Source organism: Schistocerca nitens, chromosome 2 (genome assembly GCF_023898315.1).
Source record: "Schistocerca nitens isolate TAMUIC-IGC-003100 chromosome 2, iqSchNite1.1, whole genome shotgun sequence".
In the NCBI taxonomy this organism is placed as follows: domain Eukaryota; kingdom Metazoa; phylum Arthropoda; class Insecta; order Orthoptera; family Acrididae; genus Schistocerca; species Schistocerca nitens.
Genome location: NC_064615.1, coordinates 683,084,470 through 683,097,097, shown reverse-complemented (window position 1 = coordinate 683,097,097; position 12,628 = coordinate 683,084,470). Strand labels below are relative to the sequence as shown.

The 12,628-nt window shown below is 40.3% G+C and overlaps 1 protein-coding gene across 4 annotated transcripts in view; it reads left to right on the top strand.

The window, feature by feature from the left end:
- Positions 1–10,775, top strand: part of LOC126236821 (mitochondrial dicarboxylate carrier-like) — an 85,047-nt gene extending 74,272 nt beyond the window's left edge. For all 4 annotated transcript variants that reach the window (XM_049946421.1, XM_049946420.1, XM_049946418.1 and 1 more), the window contains exons 8-9: positions 1,624–1,751; positions 9,882–10,775. In XM_049946421.1, the coding sequence (XP_049802378.1) occupies positions 1,624–1,731 (108 nt within the window). In that variant the 3' untranslated portion in view covers positions 1,732–1,751; positions 9,882–10,775. The remainder of the gene's footprint in view (positions 1–1,623; positions 1,752–9,881) is intronic.
- Positions 10,776–12,628: the final 1,853 nt, after the last annotated feature.

The window sequence follows — 12,628 nt, the reverse complement described above, 5'->3', positions numbered from 1 at the left end:
CTCTGCCTCTGGACGAGGCTGCAGGGCAAAACAACTTACAAGTAAAATGTGTCTGCAGCTCTTGATGTCACAATAAACTGACGTGTAATGGGTCATTGTCACTTGAGCAGACATGCAGGATGCATCGCAGATGTATGCGCAAACTGTACCGTAAAATCAGCGATTTTGAAAGAGGGCGTGTTATTGGCATGAGAGAATGTGATGCATCCATCTAGGAAACTGCTGCTTATGTGGAACTAAGTGTTTTGGCGGTGCAAAGGGTGTGTGCAGAATGGTTCATGGATGGAGAACATGACAAGTCACACCACCCAAACGGCCCCTCGAGAAGATCGACACTTCATCAGAATGGCATTTCAGGACTGATCTGTATCCTCCTCATCCTCGACACAATGGTGGAACAGTGGGAAACATCATACACTATCAGGAGTGACAGTCTGTCACCATTTATTACAGCATCATGTCGTCCACTGGCTTTGAGAAATGTGCAGAAACATGCTAGATGGCAGTGGTGTATGAAATGATGGCACAGGGGGACAGGAATGACATCAGATAATGTTTTCAGATGAATCCAGGTTTTGTTTGTTTGAAAATGATGGTGCAATTTGGTTCGCTGCAGACAGGGTGAGCGACATCACAGTGACTGCATTTGCATAACCACCACAGATGAATTTTCGAACCAGTGAATGCACATGGATGGCTACACCCCAGGATGCCATTCGCACCTTATACGCGTTGATGTCGCGATGCGTGGAACAAGTTATCAGGGCCATGGTGGGCCCTCTGCCTATTAATACTACAGGACACAAGCTGAACTGACTGAAATGCTAATAATTTCTGCAGAACATACTAATGCACATATCCTGTGAATATGAGTGTCCTGTCCCCAGTCATTCAAGGTGTTTGTTTTTTTCTGAACAGTAGTTTAGATAAAATAAGTTTTATGTCTGACATAAATTAAGAACAATTGCTGTTACACATAACATAGAAGTAATTGAACACGATGTATGAAAATATCTGTAATATGTGACTTGCAGTTGAACTTAATATCTGTGTGAACATCAAAAAATTAGAAAATTATGGCGTACTGCCGTACGTGTTGATTTTCCCTAATGCTGTCAAGTGGAAAGTCAGATTCTGAGCAGTAAAAAATCACGTGTGTAGTTTTTTATCAAATTTTGGTGACATCCCATATGCAGAGAATTAATTAATAATTTTGAAGAATATGTAATTTACATTTTCTGATAATTTTTTCCAGAATTCTTAATTATAGTGTTCACATTATCAGCTGTAGAAACTATTTTTGCTTCATGAATGTGTTGTTGAAAATTATTTATGTATATAAAGAATAAAAGTAAACTAAGTATAAGTCACTGTGGCCAGCCAAATGTTTCTCCCCATTCTGTAGATCCTGTTTTAATATAATCAGTGCTATGTTCTGTTTGTTAGGAAAAATAAAAATCTGTCACACACCCAGTACCATAATATTCGTATTTCTCTAAAACAATACTATAGCTGAATAATTTAAAGACAAAAATTTGCCATTGCTTTCTGTGAAACTTTGATAGTTGGCATAATTTAATAATGTGAAAACTAATTCAGTGCTGCACTATTTTCCTTCAACAGGGCTACATTCTCAGATTTATTCGTCTTGCCCCACACACAATACTGACTTTTATCTTTTTTGAGCAACTTCGTCTCAATTTCGGCAGAATTGTGCCTCCTGATAGATGATAACAACTACATTTAATGAGGTAAGTAGTGACTCATGAGTCTCAGTTAATTAAATTTTTCATTGAATTTTATCTGTTCTTTGATGGAGGTGAATTGTAATAGGAAAGTTTAGAAATAAGAGATACAATCATGAAGCAGTAAATTTAGCTTTAAGCAAGATACTTGCACAGTCTGAGATTAATTATCACCAGAAGTAACTTTTTCTAACTGCAGTTGTAATTATACCAACTTCAGTTTGTCCAATTATTCCTCCATTTTATTGTCATCAGCTTTTAGAATATATGGTTCTTCCAAAAACATCTATGGTTGTACAACAATTGTCACTTAGTCTATATCTTTTAATCTTGAAATTTAGTTATGAATGCTGAAAAAAAACCACCACTTTAGAGATATCAGACTCATAAGACCTGATCTTGGTAAATAAATGATGTAAGAAGTTGTGGACATATGGTTTGTGATGATGACCACCTATCTGCAATATGTTACATGTAGTTAGAGCCTGGTACTGTTCGAATCATCATCATTTATGTTCATCCTAGCACCTGTGTATGTATTTTCAAAATCTATAATAAAAAGTTTTTCTTGCATTTTGTGTTTTTTCTTACATTTTAACATACACTGATGAGTCAAAACATTATGAATCCTGTCCATTGTGAGACTGAATGCCACCTGGTGGTGTTACGGTTATGTAATGTGATAAGACCCAGCACCTGGGAATGAACATGTCATAAATCACAAAGCTGGTTGGCTGTTTGCTTGTTACTTTTGTGAACATTTGTGTTGAAGGACTATTAATAGGTGACAAGGTGTTGGATGTCCACAGTTCATCAGAGAATTTGGTGGTCTGAGGCTTGTCCAATCTGTGAAGCACGGTAGATGCCAATCTGTGGCAGATATGACAATAGAGTATGGTTATGGTGCAGGCACAAATATTTCGGAGCACACTGTTCAGTGCATGTTGTTGAAAATGGAGCTCCACAGTAGACAACCCCTACATGTTCCCATGTTGAAACAACAATATCGGCAATTATGATTGCAGTGGCAAAGGGTATTGAGACTGGACAGTGGATCAATGGAAATGTGTGAATTCCAGCCAAACTGGTGCTTGAAACATGCACCATGCCACGGGCATAAGTTGATGGGGGGCAGTACTGTGCTATTGGGGACAGTCACCTGGGCTTCTAAGGAGCCTGTTGTAGGAACTGAATGCATCTTGACTGTTGTGTACTCTGTGAACATTATTGTGGGCTTCCTGCATCCCTTCGTGCTTGAAATCTTCCCTGACAGCAATGGCATCTTCTAACAGGAAAGCTGTCCCTGTCACAAGGCCAGAATTGTACGAGGGACATGATATGAATTCAGATTAATGTCTTGGCCATCAAATCTACCTGATCTGGAAAACTGAAAAGGAATTGTTGACTCCATAACATGCAATATTGCTTCTATATTGCATTCTAAAGGTGGAGCAACAAGCTATTAAGCAATGTTCATAATTATTTTGGCTCATTGGTGTGCTACTTCATACCATTGAGGATTCTTACATAATCATTGCTCTAGTTGCTTCCATACAATATTGTTGTTATTTTTCATCAGAGACTTTATTGGCAGTGTGTTCTTCCCACTGCTCTCTGATGGGATAGCTTGGGGTGTTACCAGATTGGGGTGATGTCGAGTTTCGTAGTGGCTGTCAGCGTTACAGTTGAGCACAGGATGAGCACAATGTGTGATATCAGAAATGTGGTGCCTGAAATGTGAGAACTCAGCTTTTGGTGTCATGCATGCATTGGGCTTTTCATACACCATCATACCGAGGATGTGCTGTGAGCACAGCAATCTGGAAGAAAGAGTTGATGCCAGAGTCAACTGCACTGTGTTAAGTGTTGATGATAGGGACTCCCATTGTATGTTATGGATTGTAACGATGGATAGCTAGCAACAGTGCAGCAGATCACTTACCAAGTCAACAACATTAACCAGTGCACAGTCAAGCCACCTCATTGTGTGATGCACATCAAAGGGGAAAGAGGAGCTCCTCCATTGGGACCTAAAACGTGGTAGAAGATCATCTGGCCAGATGAGCAGTGGTACATAAAGGTACATCCTGATACATAGTGCAAGTATGATGAAAATTACATGAACTGTATGTATTGCTTTCCAATACTGCACTGCTCAGGCAAGTGACAGCAGTGTATTTTTGTAAGGAATCACCACATCAAGTGCAATGGGGCACCTGATATGTGATATATAGTTTCTCCCAGAAGAATGATATACAGACCTACTGTCCATTCAGATGGGTCTGTTTGTTCATCAACAGTGCCCCACAGGTGACTGTATGTTCAGCATGACAGTGGCCTATAAAAAAAGGTCTGGAAAAATTAAACAAATTGTGGTGTGGTCAAAAGCTACACAAATTGACAGGTGAAAACGAATCTAAAATGTTTTGAAAAACTCTGCTCTTTCTTATGGGCCTTAAGTAGACACAAGAGAGGAGACAGTGTCAAAGACAGCAAAGAGGAAAGTATTATGTATTTAACTTCTCATTTAGTTTGTGGGAAACTTAACATAATTTGTGAAACCTATAAGTAGTCCATCTTTTATTGTGCTCGGATTTCTACTGGTAGAATGTGCATCCTTGCTTTTGCTATTTGATGACATTTATACTTCACATCCTGTCTTTCATACTATGAGGGCATGCAGAAAATGTAATGCCTCCAAATGTTTTATGTGAAAACTCTTCCAGCTTTCTTAAATCAAACTAACTTTTTTCTCATGATAAATTTTTCATCAGTTGCAAATAAATTTTATTATCTTTACCAGTTTTGACAAATTAATTTTTCATCTTCAGAAGCTTACTTTAGCAGATAGTCAATATCTTCGTCATAGAAGGATAATGCCATGGTATGTTCAGAAATTTACGTAATGTGTGTGATTATTTTAAACACTGTTTGTCAATCTACAATAACTGAACCACAGATGTTATCCTTCTATGAAGAAGATATTGACTGACTGCTAAACTAAGCTTCTGAAGATGATAAATTAATTTGTTGAGACCAGTAAAGATAATAACATTTATTTGTAGCTGATGACTGAAATTTATCCCGAAAAATAATACTACAGTTGCTGAAAATTACAGCCACAAATAAAATGAAAAAATAATAAAACTAACTTTTCACTAACATTATACACCTTTATTTTTCATGTCTGCATATTTATTTCTCAACATAGTAACCCTGGTGACGAACACATTTTTCCCAAGAGACCAGTTTGTTGATACTGTAACTGTAGATTGTTTTGCTTGTTGATGGAGCCACATCCTCACCTCTGGTTGCACCACTTAATCACTATCAAAGTAAAGTCCTCGAAGATGTTCTTTAAGTTTTGGAAACAGATGATGATCAGATGGGCCCACGTACAAACAGTATGAAGGATAATCAATGACAGTGATCCTAAGGTGTCGGATTGTCACAGTGCTCTTGTGCGATGTTGTATTGTGAGGCTGAAGGAGAATGTGCTTCATGTGTGAGCCAACTCTTCGAATTCATGCTTTCAGTTTTCTGAGGGTCTCACAGTGCAGGTTTATGGTGTTGCCTTTAGGCATGAATTCCAAATGCACCACACTGTGAACATGCCAGAACACTGTTAGTGTGGCTTTGCCTGGAGATGGCATGATCTTGAACTTTTTTGGCACCAGTGATCCTTTGTTGCAGAACTCCACTAAGGCTCTTTTCTTTTAGGTTTAAAATGGTGAACCTAGGTTTCATCATCTATCACAGTGTTGTCAGGGAACCCATTACCCACACACTGAGAAGGCAAAAGAAATTGTTGACAGAAGTCCAGCCTCCACTGTTTGATGTCAGGGGTGAATATTTGAGACACCCACCCCACACACAGTTTTCTTTGCCACAGGTGTGCAGTGATGACCTGTACACATTCTTGAGATATTCCACACTTACCTGAGAGCTGTGTCTGTGCTATCTGATGATTATCTCTGATGTGTTCGTAACTCGATTCTGATGAATCTTGTCGAGATATGTTCACAGCCTGCCACTCTGAGCTCCTTCTAACGTGTTGAGGTTAGCACCACCATACCACCATTTCCTCCATTATGAGCATGAACCAAGTATCACACATTACTGATGATGTTTCATTCAACACCATACACAGCTTTCATTTTTCTGTGCATTTCAATTGCAGATATCCTTTCTGTGATTATAAACTTGGTTACAGCACACTATTTCTTGTGCACTGACATAGTTATGTTACACATTGGCATGTTACACACTACAATTCAGAGCTCTCTAATGGCAGAGGGTTTCAACATGCCAGGGAAGTGGGGAAATTGACTGAATAACATGTATGACACGTAATACTTCAACCATATTGATAAAATAAAATAAAAAATTTGAGGGCATTACTTTTCAGCACAACTTCATAGGCCTATATTTATTTTTGATAGTGTTTTAGTTTTTATTTTCACCTTGTTATTTTTCTTCCCTTTGATTAGATTGCTCGCTTCTCATTACAGAAAATTTTTTAGGTATCTGAGTTAGGATTGTGTGTAGAGTCTTTATTTCTGATAATTTTACTAAACTTATTTCTTTCTTTGAAGTAAATATACTAGCACAGGGTGTTGCAGAAATAATCTTCACATTTTGGGATATCACTCCCACAATCAGAAAAGCAACAGATTTCAGGTGAAACAAGTGATATGAAAAACTAAGGCATGTGTGAAGCAGTTACTTAATGACTTTCAAATGTAACAGTAGTAAAATGAGAGCCAATTTTGATGACACATTGCGGAAGTCATTCATCGAAGCCAGCCATGGATTTGTGTCTCCCCCAAATGGCAACCAATTTTGGTACCACAGTTAAAATCATTCATGGAGCCTGTCCATGATTTTGTATGGCATTGCAGGTAGTTAAGAATGTTATCAACAGGGATTTCAAGTTGATGCCATATTTGTAGATTTCCAGAAGGCTTTCAACACTGTTCCTCTCAAGCAGCTTCTTATCAAATTGCAGGGCTATGGAGTACTTTCTCAGCAGTGTAAGGGGATCTGTGATACCATGCCAGAAAGGTCACAGTTTGCATTAATAGAGGGGAAATCATCTAGTGAAATTGAAATTATATCTGGCATTATAGGCCACCTGCTGTTCTTAATCTACATAAACAGTTTAGGAGACAATCTGAGCAGCTCTCTTAGACGGTTTGCAAATGATGCTGTCATTCAACATCTAGTAAAGTCATCAGAAAATCAGAATAAGTTACAGAATGATTTAGAAAAGATATCTGCTTGGTGCAAAAAGTGGCAATCGTCCTCCAGCAATAAAAATTGTGAGGCTTTCCAGGTGAGTACTAAAGAAATTCTTTTAAATTTTGGTTTACATGAAAAGTAACACAAATTTAAAAGTTGTGTCACAATTGAATTTTGATGCATTACATTTACAAACAACTTAAATTGGAACTTCCTGGAAGATTAAAACTGTGTGCCCGACCGAGACTCGAACTCGGGACCTTTGCCTTTCGCGGGCAAGTGCTCTACCACCTGAGCTACCGAAGCACGACTCACGCCCGGTACTCACAGCTTTACTTCTGCCAGTATCTCGTCTCCTACCTTCCAAACTTTACAGAAGCTCTCCTGTGAACCTTGCAGAACTAGCACTCCTGAAAGAAAGGATATAGCGGAGACATGGCTTAGCCACAGCCTGGGGGATGTTTCCAGAATGAGATTTTCACTCTGCAGTGGAGTGTGCGCTGATATGAAACTTCCTGGCAGATTAAAACTGTGTGCCCGACCGAGACTCAAACTCGGGACCTTTGCCTTTCGCGGGCAAGTGCTCTACTACCTGAGCTACCGAAGCACGACTCACGCCCGGTACTCACAGCTTTACTTCTGCCAGTATCTCGTCTCCTACCTTCCAAACTTTACAGAAGCTCTCCTGCGAACCTTGCAGAACTAGCACTCCTGAAAGAGAGGATGTAGCGGAGACATTAATCTGCCAGCCACAGCCTGGGGGATGTTTCCAGAATGAGATTTTCACTCTGCAGCGGAGTGCGCGCTGATATGAAACTTCCTGGCAGATTAATGTCTCCGCTATATCCTCTCTTTCAGGAGTGCTAGTTCTGCAAGGTTCGCAGGAGAGCTTCTGTAAAGTTTGGAAGGTAGGAGACGAGATACTGGCAGAAGTGAAGCTGTGAGACCGGGCGTGAGTCGTGCTTCGGTAGCTCAGTTGGTAGAGCACTTGCCCGCGAAAGGCAAAGGTCCCGAGTTCGAGTCTCGGACGGGCACACAGTTTTAATCTGCCAGGTAGTTTCATATCAGCGCACACTCCACTGCAGAGTGAAAATCTCATTCTGGAAACATCCCCCAGGCTGTGGCTAAGCCATGTCTCCGCTATATCCTTTCTTTCAGGAGTGCTAGTTCTGCAAGGTTCGCAGGAGAGCTTCTGTAAAGTTTGGAAGGTAGGAGACGAGATACTGGCAGAAGTAAAAGCTGTGAGTACCGGGCGTGAGTCGTGCTTCGGTAGCTCAGGTGGTAGAGCACTTGCCCGCGAAAGGCAAAGGTCCCGAGTTCGAGTCTCGGTCGGGCACACAGTTTTAATCTGTCAGGAAGTTTCATATCAGCGCACACTCCGCTGCAGAGTGAAAATCTCATTCTGGAAACTTAAATTGGAACCATCATGTAAAAAATGTTTGGAGGGGGGGGGGGGGGGGGGTGAACCAAAGGTTTAATTGACAGAACAGTTAGAAAGTACAACAAATTTTCGACTTCTTACCCTATGGTTATCTATACTTCTCTTGTGTATTGCTGTGTTGTAAGGGACCCATCCAAGATAAGATTGACAGAACATATAAAAAAGTTCAAAGTGGGAAGCTTGTTTTGTATTTTCTCAAAATAAGGGAAAGGACTTCATAAATATGATAAGCTAGTTTGGGTGCTGTTATTAATACAAAGCTGTTTTTTGTTGCTGTGAGATCTTTTCTCAAAATTTCAGTCATAAACTTACTTTTAACTTTTACCTACTTAGAGAGAAACTACCGTTATGATAAAAGAACAGAAATAAAAGCTCACATGAAAAATTCAGGTGCTCATCTTTTGCACTTGCTGTTTGAGAGTGAAATAGTTAGTTATGTAGTTACTTGTTCCATAGATCAAATTCGTGATAGTGTTATGATGTGGAATGTGTCAAGCTAGTAGAGTAGAGAAATATTTTGAAAGTGGTTCTATGCACTATGGTGAACTCTTAAGTGTGAATTGGAGACTAATCATTGATAGACCATGTTGATAAGGTATTGTGGGAGGGGAAAAAATTAAGTAGATAATCAACTAATGATGTAAGTGTAAAAATCGAATGATAAACATTTTGCTCAAAATTGTGAGTTAGTAATAAGAAGTTTAGGCCGCAGCACTCTGTGCTTGTAACAAAATATGTTATTCAAGTCCACTCTGTTTGAATAGTGTTCACTGATAATCCGTTAAGAGTGTACAGTAAAACAATACTGTCCAGCCCTCAACTCCGCAACTTCATGCTTACTATCACTGGACACAGTTTCCACTGGCTGATCTCCCAGATGTGCAACATAGCCATGGTCAGTTTCCTTTTCCATGTCGAGTGCACTAGAGCCATCTAATGACCTCATTACTGAAAAAAAGGTAGGCTTTGAATCTTCATTCCTGTCAGTCACTCTTTTCAGAAGACATTGTATGTATTCTCTGTCTTGTGTTCTTTTGTGCTTAAATTAACTATAATGTCTTCATAATACTCATATTTGTTGTAAGTCCACTTGGTTATGAATGCCTTTATATTTTAGTTATGATATGATCTCATTATCATCTATTCGAGTTATTCCTGTGGTTATAATTTTTATCATCGTGGAATGATTACTTGAATTAACTTGCAAGATTAAAAATGAATGTTTTATATTCTCTGTCTTCTTTATGTGAAAGGGTGATACAGCCCTACTTTTTGAAGTTACACACTTTTTACATCATTTTTTGAGTTTTAAGCAACCTGTAACTAAGTTGATTTTCTTTGTGACTTGTTTGTAAATTATATACGCTTAAAGTTTTGATTTTAGTTTCCTGTATTCTGATTCTCAATGATTCAGTTATTGAGCTCTTTGTTCTCTTTTTCACCCATTTCTTCAGGTTCTGCAAAAGGATTGTAGACATTTCTTCATCTGGGAGAAGCCCTAGCACACTAATGGTATGAAGCAGTATTTGTATAGTATTTCATTTGCTTGTGTGACTGTGATTTATAGTTTGGATAAATTACTAAACAAGGCTTGTGAATTTATCTAGTGTATGAAATTGATGATAAATGTAGCAGTAAAAATACTATTAGTTTGAAGTATAATGTGTTTTATTTGATTAAATTCTGCATTACTGCTGACCTTGCAATCCATGAAGGATATGGGTGTGCTCTTGTCATTATGTCCATTAACCCTCAAGTGGGCGTGCCAATTTTAGTAACATGAGCAGGTGCGTGGCATATTTTATACGTGTGTAAAGGATAGCTGTCTTTATGTTATCAGAGGAAACATATATGAGCAAAATCAAGGCAATGTTATAATAAACTTTTGTGCACTAAATCATTGCTTAATTAAACAATAATAAAATAAACTTTCATTGTATCACTCTGTTGTCATGTACAAGTGCCCTTGGAGCATTAAACAGTAAAGCTGTATCAGAGCCTTGCCACATGCTTATTTGATTACTAATTATCTCGTGGACAAGTGCATCATTGTGGAATTGTGCTGCTAGCTTAGAATCTGGACCATTTTCTTCCATGGATCATGTTTTTTTTTTCCTCATATAGTTTGCTGATTATTTTATACTACTGCTGCTTATTTGAATTTATGGCAATGCAACGCATCAATGTGTTGACTGAAGCAATGATGAAAGAATAGGAACAGGCTTGCAATTGTAAAACAGCAATGGAACAGTAGAAGGCAATGTTATTTGTGATTGGCACACTTTATATATAGGAATGTCGACTTGAGGATTAAGAGAGACCGATGCAATTTCTAATTCCGGCTAAATAGTTTCTGTGGTGTCACCGCTAGACACCACACTTGCTAGGTGGTAACTTAAATCGGCCGCGGTCCTGTAGTACATGTCGGACCCGCGTGTCGCCACTGTGTATTCGCAAACGTAGCGCCACCACAGGGCAGGTCACAAGACACGGACATGACCTCGCCCCAGTTGTACGGACGAGATAGCTTGCGACTAGACCTACCAAGTATTCCTCTCAATTGCCGAGAGACAGATTAAATAGCCTTCAGCTAGTCCATCGCTACTACCTAGCAAGGCGCCATGTGTATCATTGCTAATTGCTTACTACTATGCAAGAGATGTATTTCAACAAGAACAAGACTACATTAAAGTTAAGTATATTAAAATCACTCTTCTTTTCTTTATAGTTTTTCATCCAGTCTCCTGTTTCAGAATTTACGCCCGTCTGCGTTAGTTTCGCGTGCACCTAGCCACTCATTGTGTCGAGACCTTAGGGAATCGACACAACAATATTTTGGCGACGAGGATGGGATGCCGCGCCCACGTTGCAGTCTTTGTGTTATACTTGCTCTAATTTGCTTGTGTCATGGCTTCGCCGCATTCTCCAGATGTACTGTCCGAATTTTTTCGCTTGCAGAATCAGCAGACGCAGGCGTTGTTGGAAGCCCTTGGACAGCTCGTCCAGGGTCAACGTGCGCTGCAAACCGATGCGGCGGCAGCCGCTTCATCGCTACCGCAGCCACACAACGCTGTCGCACCGCCATTTAGGCCCTTTGAGGCCCATAACGAGAGCTGGACTGAGTGGGCCGATCAGTTCCGGTTCCACCTCACAGCTTATGGAATTCAAGGTAAAGAGCGGCAGCCGTTTTTGCTTTCTTGTGTAGGTGTGTCTACCTACCGTGTGATAGTGAAATTGTTTCCCCGACGCGACGTAGCAACTCTGACCTACGAGGAAATTTTGTCGGCTTTAGATGCCTATTTCAAAGAAACAGTTAATGTTGTTGCAAAACGGTATACGTTTTTTCGTACAAAACGTACGGCCGGTCAGACTAACAGGGAGTGGGTAGCAACTTTGCAAGGCCTTACTAGAGACTGCGCGTTTGCCTGTGAATGTGGCCTCCCATATTCAGATACTATGGTGCGTGATGCAATTGCACAGAACGTTTCTGATGTTCGCATAAGGGAACAGATTTTGAAACTAGTTAATCCCTCCCTGCAACAAGTGATAGACATATTGGACAGGCAAGACACACTTGACTTTGCTCAGGCATCATTTGAAACTTCGCCAGCAGTGTGTCACATTAATCGGCCCGCCCGGCCCGCTGCACGGGACGCTAAGCAGCCCTCGCGCCCGACTTCGCAGCGGCCGCCTCGCTTGCAACCACGTGCGCCGCGTCAGCAAGAAAATGCAGTGAAATCTTGCCCGCGGTGTGCCACTAGACATTCGCGTGAAAATTGCCCGTCACGCCAAGCTATTTGCTTTTACTGTCAAAAGAAAGGACATGTACAAAGTGTTTGCCAGAAAAAGCTTAGATCAGACACTCGCAATAATTCCAGGCCTTTTGCTTCGCGCCGGAATCGAACCCAGGACAATCAGGCTCGTGGACCTTCACCCTTGGACATTCATGTGGTTCATTCCCACCCGTCCAGTGACACTTTAGCTAACAGTGACTGTGTTCGTCCCACCCAAAGTGTGCGTCGACGTCGCCGGAAATCCCGTAAAGTCGCAAGTGCTTCTGTACCTGTCTCAGTTCAAATTGCACGTGCCAGTCGCTCTTGTCGTCAACAAGACAATAAACTTTTTGTGGACTTAGACTTTGCAGGAAAAGTGATACCATTCCAGCTCGATACCGGAGCTGCAGTTTCATTGCTCAATCACG